Genomic DNA, 22,510 nt, shown 5'->3' on the forward strand with positions numbered 1-22,510 from the left:
TCATCATTCTTAACCACGATTGAATTTAATTTTTATGTTGAGTCATTGAGACTGTGAGATAGTAGTCGTGTTATCTAAAGAGTACCGTGAAAATGTGAAGTTACTATAGCTCTACTATAGCTTATACTTGATACACTTGACGCCGCAGTATCGTAATGATCCTTTGACATCCGTCCATTGTTTGTTTAGTTCACAACCTAGCCCACAAATCATAGTTCTATCCAAATTCAACTTTATTATCTTTCATATCCATCTTTGAACCAACAAAACAATGGGTATGAAAGAACAAGTTAGTTAAGAACGATTGACTCACAAACAGGCCGGTTTGCAGGAAGACCTGTCTGTATGAGCAGTCTAGGAGACGATCTAGCCTCCCGACGTTTTTCCGGACGATTTTCTAAAGTCGCCAAATATTTTCGTGTAGATATTTTGGAGCTTTAGGTCGTGAAAAATGAAGCGGCCGGCTGCCAAAAGCATCTCTCGAGCGTGCTTCAATGAGTCGCACCACCCAAGGACTTCGCGGGAAGACACTGGCTTTGTAATTTAAAATCTAAAAACTTACATATCGTTGCTGTACATAAGCACAGTGTACTTATAGCGTCCTTAGAACAAACAGTTATGATTGCCTGTAAGCAAAATAATCCTAGTTTTGGTTTCACCTAGTTAATCACTAGGAATAATCCTAGTTCGGCTACTAAAGAGCTGACTTTCTTCCTGAGGCATAGTTAACAAATCCCGACAAATGCGAATTGACGATAGATGCTCATCGTGCACATATTTAGTTTTAATAGGTGGAATTAATGAAATCAGTTATTAGGAATAAGCTTCTGCGGTGTTGCGCAAAATGGTTTAAAGTCTAATGGATCAAACGGTATAAATAAGACGTTATCGGGAACTAAAAATCCCGAAATGATGGGACAAGGTTGTACGACCTGACAGTATATGAGATACAATTGAACCCATTAGACAAATATAAACTATTTTTTAGGAGCAAGGAGTTATTCTTTGGAGATTTGGCCTTCAGTCGCACCGAACTTAGAGGTGACGAGTCGAAAAAATAAGCACAGTTTAAAGCTATCCGTGTCTTTTCTAAATTTCTCCCTTAACCATGGGTGACCTGTCAGTAGAGACGTGGTCAAAACTCAGCTCTGGTAAAAAAAAACCTTCGTCAAAAACATCGTGAACATGTCTCGGTATTCGGCAGTAACTTGTTCATCTACACTAGCGCAGACAAGCGAGCATTCATCAGTACTCACAGTAAGTAAAAGGCTATTACAACACTAAAGAACTTAGTTCCTTTAGTACAGACTACACTTCCGAATAATACTACTTACCAAGAAATTGCTGTTCACGTCACGCATATTTATTTTTTCTAACGTAAGTGCAAGTAAGCCACACAACAGAAAATTCATTCTCTTAACTTGGACGGAACTCGTTCTATGTGTCAGCGAAGATTGTCCGCACACATCCAGTGTGACTAAGCCAAGTCGCTGAGCATTAAAAAAAATCCGACGCGAAAAATGTTGCTTTTTATTTTCCCGCGATATTATTAGAGCGAAACTATCAGATATCGATTGTGACAATGCGACCTTCGCGCAACATTTTTCTTTATGTAAATATGTGAATTTGATTGCGTCTTATACATAAAACCTCAGGTTGGTACTAACGTACATAATATATTAGTCGTTCTTAATTGCTTTCGATTTATTGAGACATAAGAACAAACTGAAAGTTATTCCCTTCCTTTTCTACATACATCAATGCTGTGCTAAAATTAAGTCAAAATTTTGCTATCAAATAAAATGTACCTGGGTAAAGGTGATACCGTACAGTGCAATGAAAATACTTGCATTAGTTGTGTATTGTATAGCGCGACGCTTCGCATTAGAAAAATAGAATAGACGTCTCGTAGGCAGGTGATATATGCGTGCAGTATAGAACAAAAGCTTACTATAGCAAATGTGACAGGGCGTGTAGTCAATTCACGTTGCAGTAGGACTTACAGTGCCAACTGCATATCTTTTATATTACAACTAGAAATGCCTACAAGCCAATATCTAGATGTCAACATGGATCAAGATGTGTACAGAAAACATGTAAAGAAACGATGATGATAATGCTATAAGAAAGATCATGATGGTAGCACACAATGGTTGTGGTCAATTTATTGATTAGTCGGCGCGCACCAACCGAATAGGTCATTGGAAGAAGGGATTAGAACTGGCGAAAAAAAGGTGGCAAGTAAACGGCAAATAAATATGTATGTATAATTGTGTCTTCAGTCACAGTGCAGTTAACTGGAACCAGGTGAGAATTCGAATTGAAGTGTTTCATACATTGCCGTGTATGTAGGACAAATGTAAGATGTTGCCAGTCCTGTAAAAAAATCTATTTGCTCATTTTTACAAGTTGGTGATTACTTCGTTGCTGCTCTAATTTGAAAAATGTGTAGTAAGGAAAATGTCTAAGAAGGACATCGTTGGATATACTCGGAAAAAGAAGTACTGTTGGTCCGGCAACAACTCCTATCACTCTTATCCATTTACACATTTAGGTACAAATTATATTCTCTCACTTATTGGTTAATGTTTTTTTATAAAAACGCTGTAAATTACACGTCTGTTAACGGACATAGTATTTTAACTTGAGTGTGGAAGTTTAACTTCCAGTCCGGAATTATGAACAAATCATTATTAGTCGCTACTTAGTTATGGAAATATACAACGATACTAGTTCCAATTTGCTCCGTAGGTCCTTGGAGGCTTTTCCTTCCCATTCAGCAGGAGTACAAGAAAGATAATAGTTTGCACTGTATGCTACAATGTAGGTCTCCAGGTCTGTTATTAATTGCGAACTTCTCCAGTGATCTCAAAAATGTTAGCTATTTATTTTTATTCTATGAAAGCCAAATAAAGTTTCATATGATCCATCGATACGATGTCAATAAGCTTTATTTCATATCGCGCGAGCAAATTTTATTATAATCAAAGACAATGATAGCGACAGAGTTCCAACTTCGAGGTTGCTGAGTATTCTCCTTAGTCCTGCAATTATCCACTACTCCCACGGTGCAACAGATCGGTAACACACTCAGCTTTCAATCCAAAATAAACTCTCGAGAATTAGAATTAGCAGCAAGTGAGGTATATCTTAATTTTTTTCCTTACTATTTAGTCAACCAACACGTACCGGCAATCCAGTTTGCAGTAAACCACCTAAGTACTTTTTACACCCGAATTTTTTGGACTTGCTGTCGACACTGATTCTCCCGACCTGCGGGTTTTGTCGTCACCCACTCATCATTGAATCTTTTGTTACAAACAGATATACTGCTGGAATTAAACGCTAACAATATTATCTTAAGCGCGTAATATGCCACGCTGCACTCTTTTCCTCAAAGAATCCTATTTTTTTTTTTACTGCCCTAGGACCACCCTACAATATAGTATACAAGGCTCGTAGCGTTCCCCCAATTCAAGAAAAGAACTCACTAAATTAGAATCTTGCCGATTTAACCTAGTCTTGTATTACGTAGCTTGTCAGTCGTCAAGTATATTTGTTGGTAACTTTCAACATCATAACCGTTTTTTTATGTACCTATTAACTAAAATTAAGTTTTCAAGTTACATAATTATGGTTTTTAACTATAATAGAAAAAAGTTCTTCTGCTTTTTTTGCAAAATATATTTAATCTTGAGGAAAAAACACCTTAAAGATGTGTACCACACTTTACCGTTTCATTAGCTTTCGCTACTTTTTGTTTATATCATGTAATGACCATTATCATCGTCCATCAATATTTAGATCATGTCTTTTATCCTTGAATAAAATACTTTTCTAGCATTAACATCAATCCATCCATGTGTCCTTTATTGGTGGTGGGTATGTTATACGCCTTGATCCGGCATTGACGTTCCCGTCTAGTCTTTTGTGTACGTCTGCTACAGCTCATACATTTACTTCGCTTCTATAGTGGGTTAGGACAGTCACTCCTACTGGAGCTCCGATTATTTCTTCGGCAGACGATAGTTAACGTAGGGCACCTCCAAATCTTCGCCGTCAATGTCATTACAACAGAGCTCGAAAACGAGCGCCTTTACATGAGGCGGGATCTTCTTTCCGCTGACGCTTTCTACCACCTCTGACATTGTCATCTTAAGGCGTTCTTCGCGCTTCTGGCTATTCATAAAGAATGAATAAAGCATGGAGACGCCTTGCGACAGCATTGTGATTTCTAGCTTTTTCTCTTTCAAAAAGAAGTCCATGAACTCCTTTAACGTCATTTCGCCCTGCACGTCGAACCGATCCCATAGAGAGAATTCCGTATCATAATATTTCTGTTTGGAAGCGCGCATCGGTTCCGAAAATCCTATGAACGGCAACGCGAGATTAATGAATGAGTTCTTAAACAGCTCTAGCTTGTTATGGCCCTGAATAAGCTTGTAGAGCTCAAGGGAAACAAGACCCGAGACGAGCGCCGTCGTGGTCGCTATTGCCGGAATGATCTTGCCCGCGATCAGCTTCGACTTGTGGCGGTCAGCTGGCGGAATGTCATAGTTCTCGGCACGGAGGTTCGATGCAGCAACGATGAAGTCCATGTGGAAGTTGGTGTCGTCATCCTTTTCGAACTCGATGGGCGTCAGGAAGAAGCCCTTGAATGAGCTAGGCTCAGGGATGCTTGAAGCGAGTTTTGACATCAAGTCTGTGTCACCAATATGCGACTGTTGCTGCTGCGCCTCCGCATCGGTGACAGCGATCTTGATGCCTTGCTTCGCCTGGAACTCCGGTACTTTGACGGATGCGAGCATCTCCTTGATCTGCTCTCGCCTGACACCCTTCGAGTCGATACCGTACATAAATGCTTTAAGTCGTGCGGCCGCTTCGACATAGTTAAGGTGTAGCTCGACGTCGGTGTCAAACACCAAAGGATGGGGACAGCGTTTGGGACCAGACCAAAAGGGTGCGCCGGAGCTTGTCACTTGATCCTTTGGGAAGTTGTGAAGGAGTTGCTTAATTTGGTTGGCATATTGCTCCTCGAAATGTTTGCGGGCCCACGCGACACAATCCTCAAACTTCGAGGGCTTTTCATCAACGAGGACCTTCTTCACAGCCTGGTAGATCTCTTGACCTTGTGACCCGGGACTTTTCATCGCTTTATTATGAAAATCGGAATCATGAATGTATTGACTCGCGAACTCTGCACCAGTGCGAAACAAGCCTTCAAATTCGTCACGTGCCCACTGTAAGGTATGGTCGATCGCGTTGGGGAAGTTCTTCAGGGTGCAGATGGGAATAGACTTTTCGGGTGGATCTTGACTAGAGCTGTAGCTCTCGGTAAGATAGGGTAAAACGACTTGTACATTACCCTTTGTTCCTAGCGTGCCCGACTCCAGCAGCGGCTTGCGATAGTAAACACACCTCCGGTCCATGTAGTTACGTGCGTCGACGTTGTCTAGTGCATTAGCTACTCCGTCTAGTGTTTCAAAGAAATCGTCATTGTACACTGGCTCGGTGTCGGCACCGACGCGGTTATCGTGCGAAGTGATTCTCACCTCAGGATTCATCTTAGCAACAGCTTTTGCTGCCGCCTTCGATTTGAGCTGACCAACATCCCATGAGCGGAAAAGGAACTGCCGATTTAAGTTTGATCTTTCAATTGTGTCCATATCTGTCACAGTAATGCTGCCTTTAGGTCCGGCGCCGACACCCATCATGGCGAAGTTTTTCAGATGTTCGCAACCGATTGCACCAGCTCCGACTATGAACCAGTTCTGTGCGAGGACCTTTGCCTGGAAGGCCTTGCCGAAAACGTTTATCTGCCCTGTATAGCGGTCATCTGGCAAAGCCGTAGCATCCTCCTCAGTAACTTTCCAGTCCTCTGGCAGACATTCAACGGCGTCGAAATAGAACCACTGACGGAATGGGGTGAACTTGCCTGAACACGCTTTCATAACTTCCTGGGCAGCAATGCCTCCAATCGTTGCATTCATAGGACATAAATTTCCCGCGCTGACCTTCGCGAACAATTTGATAAGTTTTTCGTCGAGTTCGGTATTTGCAGGGGCGATTTCTTTGGCAGCGGCGAACACGGTATCAGCATCCGCCTCGTTCCATGGCTTTGGCAAAGCGTCTCTCGTTGCTCGAAATTTATCGAGTGCTTGAAATGCGATGTGCATGTTACTCGGATGAGAGAGTTTCGCCCAGTCTGATTCAGCGAGCGGTGGCTCCTCGAGCGTGTCTTTCATAGATTTAAACTCCAAGATGACTGGCTTCTTTACCTGCGTAACAATACCACCACGAGTGTAGTCACTAAACGCCGACGAGTCACCGATAGAAAAAGTGAATGCTCCAAGCACTTTGATCTTGAACTCACGTCCATTCAGCTCGGTCATACCCTGCACCTCCGAAAAGCGCACATAATCACCGTCCTCGAAATCGTGCCGAGTTTCATCCAAACAAGTGACAATACCTTCACCATCCTTGGTCACTGATGCCACCATAGCGCTGAGCGGTTGTTCACCTTTGGTATCGTAAACGGTGAACTCGGGACCAAAATCGCAGAAAATCCGAGAAAATAGACCACGCGTATCGGCAACAATCACGCATTTATTGCCAATTTCATGAGCCCACGAGTCGATGCGCACCTGTTCCTCAAGAATGGAATCAGTGAGCACAATAACGCCGAAGTTTGAAAGAAAGTCTTCGGACAGAGAACCCGTAGACGCCGACACGGCCACATAACTGTTGAGCTCTGCGATGCGTGGACAGCAGGCTTGCGCACGATTTTTTCCTGTTCAACCAACCGAAAAACAATTTGGCAATTTCTAAAACATTCGTTAAGTTGAAAGTGCACGACGATGTATACCTATATTCATCAAAATGATGGCATAAATCGTGAATGAACGGATAACGAGAAATAAATTACGTAACGACTGCTGCAATATTTGATATGTTCACAACATTGCAAAGAACTTCTAGAAGCTTTTGTTCTGTTTTCCTATGTAATACATACCGATATCTTCTTTTGTTAAAAAGTACTGTGCTGACAAATCTGTGATGGACACAGATTTAGTATCGTGTAGGGTTACTGATTTGACACCGCCGAGAACTACATTTTTCGCGATTTCGACTCCCAAACCACCTAAACCTGAGATGAGTACGTCCGACGACTGCATTCGCCGCATAGCCTCATGACCCAGTACATAGCTGCAAACACCATTCAATCAGTATTTACAATGTATAAATGTTGCTCAAAAACCTAATATTATTTTGATACAAGATCTGAAGGTAGACACGCGGTACCAGACATTCCAATGCAAAAGAAACCGATCGACAGATTCTGCATTGCACTCGCAGTCCTCTATGTAAATAGTTTATTATGCGGTCCAAATAATTATTTATCATTATTAGCTTATTAGCTATTATTATTATTATTAGTTTATTATTAGCTTTACTGGCAATCCTAGTTATACTGACTGTGATACTTACAGCTGCCTTGAGTATAGGCCTTCGTCGATGTCGGTACCATTTTTGCTATTCGAACGACCTCTTCCGTTTTCAGTGCCGCTGCTCGCCATTGAGTCACCCTGCAAAGCACAAGTCCACATACAAGTAATGAATTTACACATCCTGTTACCATTTAATGTGTATTAGGGTTTTATTGTTGGATAGGACTGCTAACCTTGCGAAAAACAACAACCGCTTAATAACACAATCATCTCGATTAAACTAATCATACGGACATAAACGGTGGACAATGTTTGCACTAATCCCATCCCTAAGAGCACTGGTGTTAAACTGGCTTAATAATAAGCAGGACACGCTCTGGATATATTACTTTGAAAAGCCAGAAATGGTGCGTGAAAGTAACGTATTCGCCTACTGAACCTAGGGATACGCAAGGTAGTCCTGGTTCGACACAGAGCGTAGGCATATCTCATTTTAAGGGCAATATCTAACGGTAGTATTATTGCGGGGGGGGGGGGGGGTGGACAAACTCGATCTTCAGAGAAACAGAACGACATTAAAGCCAATCTTGCATTTGCGAGATTGCCTTCAATTTGTTCGTTTCATCAGGTGCGCAGTTTCATTTCGCTCTAATGCGCCTCATCGCCTCCTTAATCTGCGATTCTTTCCTCTGAATTTCGATCTGACGCTTCTTGAAGCACGGTTATTTCCGCAATTGAAGGAACATAGTCTTCTACGCATAAAAAAAGCCCCCACTGTGATTTGGATATAGCGAGCAATCAATCGCAAAAATCGCAATTGCAGAAGAAAGAAAGTGGCGTGAAAAGAGATGCAACTGAAGGGTAGATGGCGGCTATAGAATACATGCAATTGCATAAGTGAAATGTTGAATATTCGCAAACACGAAACAAGCACAAAACGAAATACATTTGGTCTGACTAAAGACGATTGTATCTGGCAGTTGCAAACCTGTTGTAATTTTTTTACCTTTTCTTTGTCGCGTGACTGACAACAATTCACACTAAACTTTTTCAGTAGCTGCAAATGCGCACATCACAATAGCAGCTTCGTCAATTGTTATGGCCAAGCACCGGGCGTTTACCACTGAAACAAATCGCCGCACGCCTCACCGTGGATCATGGAAACGCGCGTACATGCGTTTATCGATAACAACAATAGTAAAGGGTTCGTTTTTCAGTTTTTGCCGCCTATATGTCATTGCTACTTCTTTCGTTAAAAATAGCTTGCTTTTACTTGCATAAGCTCCGTACACCAACCTCCAATATTAGGTCGACATGGTAGTGGGTCACCACAGAAAACCGAGTCACATTCAATGACGCGCAATCCTAGTCGGCATCAATAACTCACTTCGTGAAGCAGTGAGTTTTGTGGGCCTACGCTCCAACTAAGAACATTGAGAAATCAAACGCATTAAAACTTCGTTATGAAACAAAAGCAGCGTGATTCTACCTGCAACGAAACCATCTCACAACTAATCACTTCTGTTATCACATACAATCCGAGGGTATGTAGCGCCGTCTGGTGCCTACAGCATTTAGTGCATATTTGATTTGCAACTTGTTGTCATAGCGACGGCGACCATTTTAGGTATGGCCTCATGCGACAACGGCGTGTGGACGGTAGTGGGACCTGACAAATACACGTGCAGATTTCCAAACTAGCAGAACGCACCCTTCTAATTTTGGTCTGATCTTCGTCTTGCAAGAAGAACGACAAGGTCAGCTTGCTTGTTATTCTGCAACTTTTGTAAATTAACTAAACATTTAGAGCTTACTCACATATTGCTCCTCTTTTGCACGTCAGGTAGGCACCTCGCTGATATTAAAGGAATTTAATGGAAGGCTTCAAAATATCGACCCTATGAATGATATTTAATCCATGACGAAGGTAGATTTACGGGTATTTAAGAATCGGTACAGTTTAGAAACTAGATATTTCCGTTACCAATTACGTTATACCAAAGGTACAGCATTAGATCAAGTTAGGATTCGCGCTAAACAAAGCGCGGATCCTTCGCAACAAATGTGTTGGTATTTATCTTTACGTAAAGATTCTTGCTGAGAAACTTTTCTCGCGAACTTCAAGCACTATTTTAGGATGGGTTTACTAGTGTTTATTTTTTTGTGGACCAGCAAAACAGCGTTAATAATCGTAATTCTATCGTAATGTATATATATATATATATATATATATATTTATATATATTATATAAACAGTTAAAATGCGATATAACAAGAACCTATATTGCTTTAGACATTACCCGAAGCTGATTGCCGGAGGTGCAGATCCCAATCAGAGATGTGATAGCAGTGAACGGATGAACTTAAGACAAAAAATTGATGAATCATATTGTTAAAATATCCCCAATTATTTTGCCCCACAAAAAAATATCGACAAATCGTCACTGTCGACCTAACCAGCCCACAATAGTTCAGACTGCAAAGTTTAATATAGATAATGTCCGATCTAGGACTAATTCTTGCCTAATCGCGGGTTTTTCGCACAAACGGAGATACTCGATAACAATCTGAATTCGCGCTTGTGATACTCGATAACGATCTGAATTCGCGCTTGTGATAACTGGCACAATTCTAAATAATTATGTTTCTCCTAAATTTTATATTGCGCAAAGGAACGCCGTATGGATAGGAGCTCGATCTGTTTAAGCTACTCGTTAGCATGAGTATGAGTTTTTGATTTAGAAATGTTCGCAGTGCTCTCGTAACAGTGATGTCAGTAACAATCCGTGCTCGACTGTAATACAAAGTTAGTTTTTCATCGCAGTAGGCTACTAAATGTGGTCATTTCGTTTCTCATACGAAATACAAGAATACATACTGCCATATTCACGATCGCTCCCTCAAATACGTTCCCGGTACCAGACAAGTATGTTGACTACAATACCATATGACTATTACAACCACTAGTTCTACGCGTGGTCGTGGAATTGGTGGGTCAAGCACTATCGCTATCTTCTGTTAGGTCTTTTGTACAAACTTTTTGATTATCCACTCCCACAAGCTACAAATACATAAACAATCAACCAATGAACAACGAGATGAAAATACTATCAGAACCAAGTAACGCCCGTTCCAACGAACCAACTGACGACAACTGTCCGGACTGCTAAAGTGCAAATTGTTAGCACACGGCGAAAATTGAAAATCGTCAGCACCGACGTTGTACCTGTCACCGTCGCATCGAGACAGACTATGCAAACCGTCACAAATGGGGGAGTTAAGGAATCTCTCCTCCTACGGCTACCCGTGCCGCTGCTGTCATACCTCTCTGCCTGTATTATCAATGATATTCATAGCGACGTAGTTACTGTTAGTATCGCTGCGGTTGCAGTGCTAGTGTGGTCAAACGCAGACGATCGCCGGCCGGCCGCCCGGCCGACGATCAACTCAAGTCGGTCATACCCGGCGCATTCACCCTAGCTTGCTGACAAATGTAGATAGCTAGAGAGCGGGTAATGGAACAATTGCGATTAGCGTCTGTTGGGTCCGTTATTTGCAACACAATGCTGCCATTGCCGCTGGTGGCACCGCTATCACTACAATCACTAGTGCAGCGCTGCATAAAGAAAGAGAATAGAACACAGAACGACACAGAACTGACATACTCCCTGCTGTTGTTGTTTGTTTAGGATAGTCTGACTCCTACAGACGCCGTGTCGTTGGTTATAGCTATATAATCGATTGAGTTAGGTAGTCGATAGGTAACGATTTTACTAGGTAGCTTGGTGCAGTTTCGCGGTCACTACCCACGTATCTATAGCTTGGTCATACATCTAATTCAATCATAGAACTAAAACCTATGTTAATAAAACTATATTAACAATGCTACTAGCACTACTAATAAGAACTGCTGTGGCGGCAAGGAGGAAAAAGATGGACAACTAGGGGTCCTAGAGCTTGCACACTAGTAAACGAGGACAATTGGGTCCTCGGGCCCCCGTCAAACACTGACCACAGCATGGCCAAATTACTGTTGTTAATTATTCTGTCATTACTTCGTGAGCCGTAGTTGTCTACCCATAACCTTAGGCAAGGGTCAATTCAGGGCAACCAAAATAGACGGGCACCGATTGAATGTTAGGTATAATATGCAAGAATTAGGCTACCAGACAGTGGGTCTGATGATAAGCAGTTTGTCGAGTGGGAGTTTGGTTTGTTCGGTGTCAAAAAAACGTCGAGCATCAAAGTCCAATGGTAAGGCTTCAGCAAGTACGAGTACAAACAGTGAACGATACACACCCAGCCGTCGAACCCGTGATGACGGTGAAGAGTAGATAAGCTACACGATTATATAGCCAATCTACTGGTATAATCTAGACGCATTAGTTAAATGACTCTCGTACGCAAGTATAGGCTTTGAATTTTCTTAGTGTATATTCTCTAACCGATTGTGGTTGTCATGTAGAGGCGATTGCAAGCATTAACTCGACTCCCGATTTCCATTCTTCCACTAGAATTTCTTTACACCTCCAATCATCAATGGATACCAAGATCCACCACCAAAACCATTTCAGAACTATTAATGGGCGCATCAAAGAAGCAGATACAGACCGGTGTCGGTATATCCGGTCTGATGAGATTTTCCGCTTGATTTTTTCGTAGGCTACCAAATAACACAGCAAGAAACTCCTCCGCCAGGCGACCATTAGAACCTTCAGTGTTAGGACATTGACAGATTCTGAGCCGGCGCAAGATTTTTTGCACATAGCACCATATATACCTTATTTCACCTGACCATTACGCACAGCACTATCGTCCTCATTAGCATCATCACCACCGAGACTCACCGTTAGCCACCATAAAACAAAAGTTGACGACCAGCGTCGAAACCACAATCATAGCTACTAACTCTGGCCTAATAATTGTTATACTGCTACAGCAATTATCCCGTAGACGCATTCGTCTTTCGCAATTACTCCTTCCCACCTCAGGAATGGGATATGTACTAAGATGTTACCAAACTTACCAAGCGGGACTAGTTCTCTCTAGTCGGATCTTTGGTCCGTCAATTCTTCCGGTAGTTCGGCGTCTGTCACCTCAGAGATTAATCAGTATTTGCTACCCACAAATAACTCGTCGCGATTCGGCGACACGATGACTCTACAGTCACTAGTATGTAATGCCGGTGCCTGGTTCACTGTTTGGCTCTACGACTCTCAGCTGTGGAATAGCTGCCGCTGCTATTATTCGGCTTTTGTACTACGTTGTGTTGTCTGGTAATTGGCGCGCAACCATCCGTCAGAGTCGTCTCCGGTGCTGGTGGGACTACCATCGAAAGAAGGCCACAACTATTACTGCAACTAGAACCCTTCCAAACCAGTCGAACTACTCCTCGGCCGTCGTCGTCGTTGTCGGGGTTCGCAGCACGGTACTAGACGGCCAATGACACCAGAGCGATACACCAGGACAATGCTTTTCGCTGCAACAGCCGCTGCCACTAAGTTCTGAAACGTTTGCTAGCAGTTGGCAACTGCGGCGGCCGCACAGGTTGACGCGGTCCTTCTTGACAGGCTAGTTAAGTCCGCCTACTGGTAACCTCCGAAACAATAGTAGACTAATTCACGGAGCAGGCGCTCTTATTCACCCCTCAAAAAATGGCAAGCATCCGACTGATAGAAGTGAGTACTCCGCCCGCGCAGAAAACTTCGGCTGCCTTCTTTACATACAGTGCAAAGAAACTAGGAGAAAGCGAGTTACCGCTGTGTATTATCATTATTAGTATTTGTAAAACCAGTCATCCAACTGAAAATTCTGTGAGCAAGAGATTTTTAATCGTTTACGTTTTTTGTTTTGAAGAAAAGAGATGGAACAATGAACAACTCATAACAGAAAAAACTCGCTTATGCCCTCTCGCTGTTCCTGTGTTTGCCTGCTTGGGTGGTTTTTAAGAAAATATAAGAAACACATCAAAATCTACGCGACGGCCACTCGGTAAAAAATAGGCGGTCGCTGGGAAAGGGGCAGCTATAATAGCTGGCTGTTAGGGCAGCGGCGGACAATGGCTATGCTTCGTGACGGTCATGAACATTAATGATGCGGCTACCGCGAGTGACGACCTGGCCAGTCGCCGTTCGGAGTGAGTCGACAGTAGGGGGCGAGAGGACCGAACAACTGAAGAAACGAGAGGCAACAAATTGTTGTGCGTGATGATGACAAAGAAACGACGAAACACATATGATAGCGCCTGTCGGCGACACTGGTAACATGCGCGAGATAGAGAGGAGGAGAGAAAGAGAAGCAGATCGACCTAAGCAGACGAAACAATCTCCTTCCATCACACAGTAGCAATCGCCGAAAAGCCAAAAAACAACATTCAGCCACTGTACGCTGGCGGCCTTCCCGATAAAAAAGGAAAACGCATGCAATATTCGTTGTCTGCTAGAAAATGGAAGGCTATTGGCATAGTAGTGGGCTTGATCGGCAAGTCAGAACCCGCTGTGGTCTCCCACATAACGTCAGAGCAGAATTAGCGACTGAGCAGTGGCGCTTATCGGAATTTAGTCAATGTACAAGGCTCTTTAGCTGCGACGCCAGAGAAATTTCGTATCCGCTAGCTTATAGGAGCGATGTTTACCTTCTGCGCTGCCGCTAGACGTAGAGTAAGGCTTACATAGACGATACAGCAAAAATAGCAGACGCTGTGTGGCACAGATGAAGCGCGAGCGCGGGCTAAATAAAGTGGCGGGAAAGGGATTCAGTAATCCATTGAGCGAAAGTATCTACCAAAGGAACGGAAGGGAGGACATATCGGAAAGCATCAGTATAGTTAGGGGCAGTAGTAGCCAAGCGATGGGAACGAAATAAAGCTAGCGACAGGTCCCTGTTACAAAAATATAGTACTACTGTTTAAAAAATATAGTACAAATCTTTCTAGTCATGTCATTTTACATAACGGAGCTTCGGAGTTCGGTTGTTAATTAAAGAATAAATGCCAGAGCAGCAAAGAGGTGCATTAAACCCACTTGTTGACTGGATCCGCGTGATCCCTCTTGCACCGACATTACGCTTTTTCAATCCTAGAAAAAAAAAAGCTTACAAAACGTTGGTCTCCTCCATGATTCAGTATTGATATAATGACGTATATACAAGGTGAATACAGAATCCATATTTTCCTTCATTAGTTTTTTAAATTTGAGGTAGCCTTGTGATGCATTTGCTGGTGGTTCTGTACTCGGTTTGCCCGTAACCGCTAATGAAATCTTTATTAATTTCAATTTCCTTTACGAAAAGAACTAAAACCAATTTGAATCGACGAAGTTTGTATCTAAGGCTTGTAATATTTGAAATGTTTTCTGTAACAGTAAAACTGGTTTGTACAATTTTTGACCATTTCTTATGTTTCAGACAGTTATTAGAGGCGTTGACGCGTTTAGTTAGTAGACAAAGAGCTTTCTCTAGGCCTTAAGGCCCGCGAATCATGGACAAAAAGTATGAAGAATTTTTATTAAGAGAAACTTAATGACTAAAAATATGAAGCATTTCGGCTGTGTGGAGGAAGAGCCTAACTACTGTAACCCTAGTCAAATTCAACGGTAAATACGGCGGTAATAATCGAACAAAAGGAAAAACCTGGTAACTAGTGGTGGAGAAATGTGCATAAAACGTTTTCCGAGTTTGAAGGAATCTTTTATACGAGATGGGTTTCAAGTTCTATTTACGCGGAAAAAACCTACATTGACGCCGAGATTGAACACGATAACGAAGTACAAATTTTGTCACAGTTCATGTTCTCCAACCTTCTTCCTAAACCTCACCGCTCAGAGTCGTTTCTGTAATATATATCACCTGCTAATTGACAATTAGGGACATGATGTCATTTATTATAAAACCTACGCTTATATGAGATATTTTGGCCACCAAGATGCATTTTTTTGGACCCATTGTAATTGCACATCTTGGTAAATACTTCGTGAATAAAATAATAAATAGTCTTAATAAATAAACTCACGTTGCCACTAAGGTCTCCATGCTTCCCAAATGTACAAATAAAGAATCGATAGTTGAGGGAAACTCAAGCTAGATGCTTTCTCCTTTAACGCATTTATCTCTTATCTTGCTTTATTCAGCACGAAACTCATTATCAGAAGTCGGTCACATTCACGGTTTTAGTATCTTTAGGTCACGGCCTACACTAGGAAGCCACAAACAAAGATCGTCACACGAAAAAAAACTCGTCAAATGCCTAGAAATTACTTATTTCTGCCGATTTTCTTAGGATGTAAAAGACCAGGTATTTCTTTTCAAAGAAGGGTATAATACATAAGTACATCATGTACTTGTAGTCCTATACAAATTATCTGACGTTAAAACCAGCTAGTAGATCGATGTGAGGACACTGATTTGGCGTAACGGGCTAAAACTAAGTTTTTGAAAAAAAAAGAAGTTGTCTTTTTATATGTGGAAATATGTGAAAAAAAATTGTCAAAAATAGATTAGTCAATAATTTTTATGAGAGTTCTTACTGGACAAGTGTAATACAAAAGCCTGTCTCTATAAATGGCTATCGAGAAAAGTCACGACTCGTCTGTTTCTCGACGGATCAAGGATTTAGACGCTACGCGTTACGGAAATCGATAAGATTCATTTCTCGATAAATTAAGTCAACACAATGATGCCTGTGTTGTGTCGACTCCAATTTGGCCAATTAAGTGGACAGATAAACTACTATTATCATTACATTCTACACATCTTGCTAGTTAATGTTTATGGAACCTAGACGGAATATAAATGGCACCCGAAAACTGTTCAAACCACGACGTGGCTTTAGGTACAGAACAAATTATACTAAAAAAATAGTTTTAGTCATTTAGTTCACTAAATAGCGCACGAGCCCAGCAAATATGCAATGCTTCACAGTGTTCTAACATACTACACCTATATAAATCAATGTAGCATGAGAGCCGAGCAGTGAAGTTTTCCTAGTACAGTCAGTTAAAACGCAGATCTTGTCTAGAATTCAAAACATGAGAGTTATCTGTATATGATATCACGTGGGACACTTTATAACACTGCGTTTTACGGAACGGGTTAAGGGGGACCGCGTACTGCTTGAAAAAGCTACTCCACCATTTTCCAAATCAGTGCCTAGGGGGGTTACGTGTTTTAAGTCATTAGTTCTGAAAGATAAACTTCCACAGTTACTGCGCGTCGACAATTCTGTCGGCGTTTCTACTCTGCTCATTGTACGCATTTGTTAGTAATTGTAGCTAACTGTTTTCCTAATTTGTAGTTCTGCATAACAGCTCCACAAAAGAGTTTCTTGGCACCTAAGAAATGTAGCTTGTCATTTTTCTCTTCGTGTTCAATTGATATCGCTTTAGCATGCAAGCTTGCATCTTAAAACGCAGCTGCCTAAGCGAAAGGTTTCAGCCTAAACCAAATACATTATGTATAGATTTCGGACATCGTAGATTCAATGCAATTCTGTCATAGAGATTTGCATATCTCTCTAAGGATATGTTCGTCAGAGTTGCCAAGTACGTGACCACGAACAACTGATGCCGCAATGATAATAATGAGAGCTCTGCCTCTTCTTAAAGGACAATTATCCACAATGTTTTATGCTAAATCTACATCATAGAGGCGATGCTATCTCAAACAAAATATCATTGTGGAGAAGCAATGCAAAACGAAAAAATGTTTCCACCCGCATTTTCAGTAAGTGAAGGGAATGAAGTGAAAGAACTTCCTAGCAGCAGGCCAAGCTGGTTCTAACGTATCTTTTGTCACTTATATTTTTTCATCGCCAGAATTACGTATGCATTGTGAAGTTCATAAGATACTCGGATAAACAGTTCTGTGAGCGAATAATTCTAATCATGAATGGCCATAAACATTAAGAATTTAATGCGGGAGATTTGCCGCCATTCCTAGAATATATAGACATGCTAACTATCATGTGTCAGAGATACCCTCCAGAGATACCATTATTTTATTCACTGGTTGAGGTACACAATAAAACTTCTACAATTCTACGCAGCGAATATATGACGCGTGTAGATGACACGCTACCAGTCAGTTAATTGGCACGTTGCATTTCTCGTGGCTCTGTACAAGCTGTCTAGACATAACAGCTCCGTGCACAGGATTTCCATGGAATATGCAGCGACAGTGTCGTAACAATTACATGACGCTTACAGAAAACCACATACCTCACATTAAGTTACCAGGTATCCTAGCTGTCGATCGGACTAAAAACACGCCACTTATTCGACTGTGTTAGAATGTGTTGTCCAACACTTTCTCATGTTCCTAGTGTGTGCGGTATATATCACATATATTTATTCCCTGATACATCACACGCCACTCTACCCAGTCCAGGCTTTGTAATAACTACCTAATGAATATGAAAATGACTTACGATGATTGAACACTCGATCACTGTCCAGCACCGAAGCGACGAAAACAATCTGATGAACACAAACAGTCAACACCTACCACTAATAGGTCTCTTTATTACGGATTTACTAATGCTATAGCTGCAAAATAAAACGTTTCTGATACTTACGTTCTTGATCATGCCGACTGACGTCGACGAATCCGTGGATATAGGAGCCGTTGTTTGAGATACTTGTGTATTCCCGTTCGATGCTTGGCTGGCCACCGCTGCTGCTGCAGTGGTGGAACCGTCGCCACGGGCTGCGACAGCAGCGGTTCCGCTGGCAGTTTCGGTAGCGCCGCCGCTGCTTGTGCCGCTTCCCGTACCGTTGGTCGTTGAGTCTTCGAGCTTTCGCCTCTTCGAGAGCGGCGATGTTTCTCCACTAGTGGTATTTGCAGTCGTGGCGGTGTCGCTCACGAGAGTAGTGTTTGCGTTCGGGGCGTTGACGGCGGCGGCAGAACCTTCGAGGGTACTCTCTGGGGTCGTCGGACACTCTTCTGTGGCGGGTTGCCCAGTGATGCAAGACATTAGTCAGCTCCTACGTCGCAGCCAAAAGGCGGCATCCAGAACAACTCGAGCGGGACCACAATGGGCCAGTAATAGGCTATTCAGTTACGGTATCACGCTAAGGATGCGGCGAGCTGGTTGAAATCGAGAGTTACTCATTAGCCGGAGGACTACAGGCAAGAAATCCTACCGTAACAGATAGGGTCGTCAAAACAGCCAATAAACAGCAGAAACTATATTCGTCTTGAATTCACTATTCGGCATACGCAGCGTCCGATGATATGATAAGAAAATACACCACTTATGATGTTTTCCTTTCGCTTTTTGGTCACTACTGATGGCGCTAAACACTCCTTTGCTTGCTCCGCGTAACAGCCACTGTACGGGTAAACGTCTTTCTCTCGTCGTCGACGCTGTCTTGTGATCTTTAATTTGAATTACGGCTACGGCTGACACGTCGCTCGGGCTCGCTAGATCACTCGCCGGCCTGCTCGGGTACGATTGTCTCTTGGAATGGAACCGACTGCAACGGTTACAGCGAGGACCACGCTTTCACCACCACGAGTTACACGGCTGATGATTTCAGTGAATCATTCACTAAGTGCACACACTCTGTGACTCAATTCTGCGTTCCCAACTGCGGCCAGCACCAGGACTCATTGGAAGCAATGTCAGCGAATTGTGCCTCGCCCAATTCGTCGATCAGCAACACTTCTACCAGAAGTAGCAGTTGCTCTTGTTGCCCACCGCACTCAAAAGTCACCCAGACAAGACACCTGTAATGGCTGACACGAAGCGGGACGAATAGATGCTGTTGTCTTAAGTAGTTTTTCTGGAAAAAAAATCGAAATGCGAACCCTTTTTGGAGGCCAAACTGGCGACAACCGGCGGGGCCACTGCGGCAGTTACAACAGACTCGTACACACTGACGAACCTTTCAATCGACACACGCACAGACAAACACCGAGCGAACGAACCTAGCGTTGTTGTTACCAGCCAGGCAGAGCTCGTCTACCCTGTGCACCGCTGCTAGCTAACCAAACGAATGGCACAGCACACGGCAGCATTTAACACAGCAAGGATCATCCGCTCGCAGATACGAAATATGCACACAGTCACGCTTACCGTCGATTCTATCTGACGACGACACACGGGCTGCGAGCGATCACAGGCCTGCAGCATAAGATGCTCTCGACAAACGGCCGTAAAACTCGACAGAGTCCTCTGAAACGCACAAAGCAGCAACAGTAAGCAGGGAAGGAACGAGGCAGACAAGCGACAATGCAACGAGCCGCAGCACAGGAATGCGCAAATGAGCTAAGCTAACAAACGCCAATGGTATGAATCCGCCAGGGACTAAATAGGATACATCGTGTGCGTGTGCAGAAAAAGTCGAACAGAATACTAGGACAAAGGAAGCAGACGCTTTGAAGCAGACGACACATAAGGACGGCGGGCGGCGCTAAAATTTTAAAAGTTTCTCGAAGCTACCCGAAAGAAAATTGATTTGTAGGTTTGTATGGGTAAACATCAATACGGAAATAGTAGATATCCATGGACAATGTCGCAAAAGAGAGTGGAGGATGTCATTTGGAAGTTTAACGAGGTCAAAACTTAACGTAAATTTGATACTATAAAGATAATAACAATTATTATTACTATTAGATATATCAATGAAGCTATGCGACGTATGAGTAGGTACATCCAGAATAGCTGGCGCTTTGCGGCAAACGATGACGGGCTGCGCTGCCCGCATCTACTGGGCAATCAGGGATGACATAGGGTGAACAGCGGAAAACGTGCATAAATAGGAGAAATCGAATATCAAACGTTTAACGCAACAGATAGCGCAAACGGAAGATATTGCGGTCGTATAGATTGACGTGGCGTGCGACCGGAAATATCGAAAAAATAGGCAGAATAATGATCGTCGATGCAACCCACTCTTATAAATCTGCAAATAACTAAGTAAAAAAAAAGCCAACATAAAGATTTAATTTAATGTAAACAGGTCTTTTTTATTAATCCACCCATTTTTGCGAGTTTACTCTATTTCAAGGACAATACTGTTGCATTACGCAGCGCCAGGTAATTAAATCTGAGCCCGAATCGCGTTACTATATGTTAGAATTGAAATAAAAGCTAAAAGCTTTCACGCTACCGAATTCTAGTGATGCACGCAATATTGATTTTTTTTCGATCATATGGCGCCTTCTGACACCCAGTACCTTCTGGAAAATTTGAGAACATAAATGTTGTAGCATACGCACATGTTTCCAGAAAAAAATGCGCAATGAAAAGCTTCCAAGAAATGCGCGTACAAGAATTGGCACCTGTGAAATCAATAAAACTTTATGAATACTAATAGCACGAATTAGCTGTTAGGAAGTCAGCTAGCGATGCACGCGCTTTTAAAATGCTTCAACAAGGATGCCGTCTATAGACTTATGTCCTTCGGGTTTACCCTTTTTCATCAAGGAGCTGAAACCCTCAAACGGTGGAATTTGGAAATTTTTGTGGGGTACAAGTAAAAACAAAATCATTATGCAATACAGTCCATTATTCAGTTTAAAGAGAATTATCCAAGCATAAGCTTCCATACGATGGCAATTTCCCCTTAACATAATAAAATTACAAAGCTCACAAAAAAGCAATTTTCGAGAGCAATGATGAGCAAAAATATGAACAGCACTCTCAATAGTTATAGCAATAATTAAAACAATAAAAAGCATTTTAAAATGTATATAAAATATGTCGTTGATAAGCGTTTTTAGTTTCGTGGCAAAACAGCTAAATTTCAAACAAATCTTTATTGGAGAACGACGAAACAGTTACAAGAACGATTAAGTATATTTCTCTACTGGCAATAAAAAATATATAGCTAGATAGTGTTTAATGTATTGTTACATTCTTTTACATTTCTAGATTAGGGTGATGAAACAAACCTTCAGAAATTACAGCTGAGTATATCTTTGAGCGATAGTTAGGCACTGACTCGATTTGTTATTTTACAAGATTAACTATGAAATACTTTAAGAGCTTCGACTCACTATTCTAATCGTTATACATTGCACAACAACAAAAAAGAGAAGATACGCGAACCAGTACAGCAAAGACGCCTAAGTAGACACGCACTTTCGCATAGAATCTTTCCGCGTTGATCATATTCGACACAATAACCTATGATGAAGAAATCCGGATATTTGCGTTTCGAACTCGTATCGATCCTCTACTAGCGCAAAAAGGACAGAGGTGGACATAAGTATGGACATAAGATTTAATTCTTTTATTATTCTGATGTTTCGCGGTTGTAGCTGTTGTCATTTTCTATCGATCTATAGTTCTTACGGCTCTAAGACGCCATGCCGTCTTCCCAAGGCCGGCTTACTTATTCTTCCTCGTGTTAACCCAAAAAACACTGAACTAACGTGTTGTGTTCATTGTTACATTTTCCTATCCGTGACGACGTTTACTGATGTTGTCATTTTTAGTTAGCAACTGGTCGTTTATGTAATCACGTTATAATGGCAGAAAAATAAAATAAAAAAAATAATGATACTATATGGTGAAATAATGATTTGAGTAAATCATCTCTTATAGTAGCTGAGTGGCTTTTGCCTGGTGGTTACGGCAGTTGACATTAGTTCAATGACCGAGAGTATCTCGCCATCTGGCATCGAAGTGTCCACAGCAATCCAACCTCTGTTAACTTCCCTTGTTCTCGAATTAGCTTCTCCACCGAAGCTATTATTTAGCTTTCGCTTAAAATGTGAATATTTAATGCAATATTACATTCGTTGCTTGATGCCTTATTATGGTTTCGTTTATTTAAGAGTTCTTGCTAATATAAATGAAATGGCGACAACAGGGTAGATATAGGTCGACCATGACGACATGCCCACTTCTTAAAACAGTTTAATATCGATAATAACTGTAGAACTGGAATATATCTCATCTTCGGTATTAATAATAATATCTGTAAGGTTCTGGTGGATCGGCGGCTTTTCTGAGCACCTTTGATTCTGCAATAAATAGGCTTAAATATCGCGATTCTAAGGTCTACCTGTAATCGGAACAATTTCGTTTCTTATCGAGCGATAACGAAGAGCTTGGTGTA

General features: G+C 42.0%; 1 protein-coding gene across 8 annotated transcripts; it reads right to left on the reverse strand.

Annotated features, from left to right (window-relative positions):
- Positions 1-2,925: 2,925 nt before the first annotated feature.
- On the reverse strand, positions 2,926-19,764 carry Uba1 (ubiquitin-like activating enzyme 1). 8 transcript variants are annotated; one of them, XM_022796995.2, is made up of 5 exons: positions 19,519-19,764; positions 18,016-19,169; positions 7,489-7,586; positions 7,013-7,206; positions 2,926-6,790 (listed from the first exon to the last, which is right to left on the reverse strand). In XM_022796995.2, exons 2-5 carry the CDS (start codon positions 18,412-18,414, stop codon positions 4,008-4,010), a joined length of 3,474 nt encoding a protein of 1,157 aa, XP_022652730.1. In that variant the 5' UTR covers positions 18,415-19,169; positions 19,519-19,764; the 3' UTR covers positions 2,926-4,007. The 8 variants fall into 8 exon arrangements, with proteins under 8 accessions (XP_022652730.1, XP_022652728.1, XP_022652729.1 ...); XM_022796993.2 differs by having other exon boundaries at positions 18,016-19,178; XM_022796994.2 differs by having other exon boundaries at positions 18,016-19,225.
- Between the last annotated feature and the right edge of the window lie 2,746 nt (positions 19,765-22,510).

The sequence above is a fragment of the Varroa destructor genome, unplaced genomic scaffold (genome assembly GCF_002443255.2).
Source record: "Varroa destructor unplaced genomic scaffold, Vdes_3.0 BEIS01000003.1, whole genome shotgun sequence".
Classification (NCBI taxonomy): Eukaryota; Metazoa; Arthropoda; class Arachnida; order Mesostigmata; family Varroidae; genus Varroa; species Varroa destructor.

What these genes read in the sequence shown, in the direction of transcription:
- Uba1 (XM_022796995.2), bottom strand. Translation starts at nt 18,414, where the DNA reads ATGTCTTGCATCACTGGGCAACCCGCCACAGAAGAGTGTCCGACGACC. An exon ending in GGCCTATACTCAAGGCAGCT is followed by an intron (nt 7,207 to 7,488) that starts GTAAGTATCACA and finishes TGGTGTTTGCAG; the next exon opens with CTATGTACTGGGTCATGAGG. An exon ending in TTTAACAAAAGAAGATATCG is followed by an intron (nt 6,791 to 7,012) that starts GTATGTATTACA and finishes TTGGTTGAACAG; the next exon opens with GAAAAAATCGTGCGCAAGCC.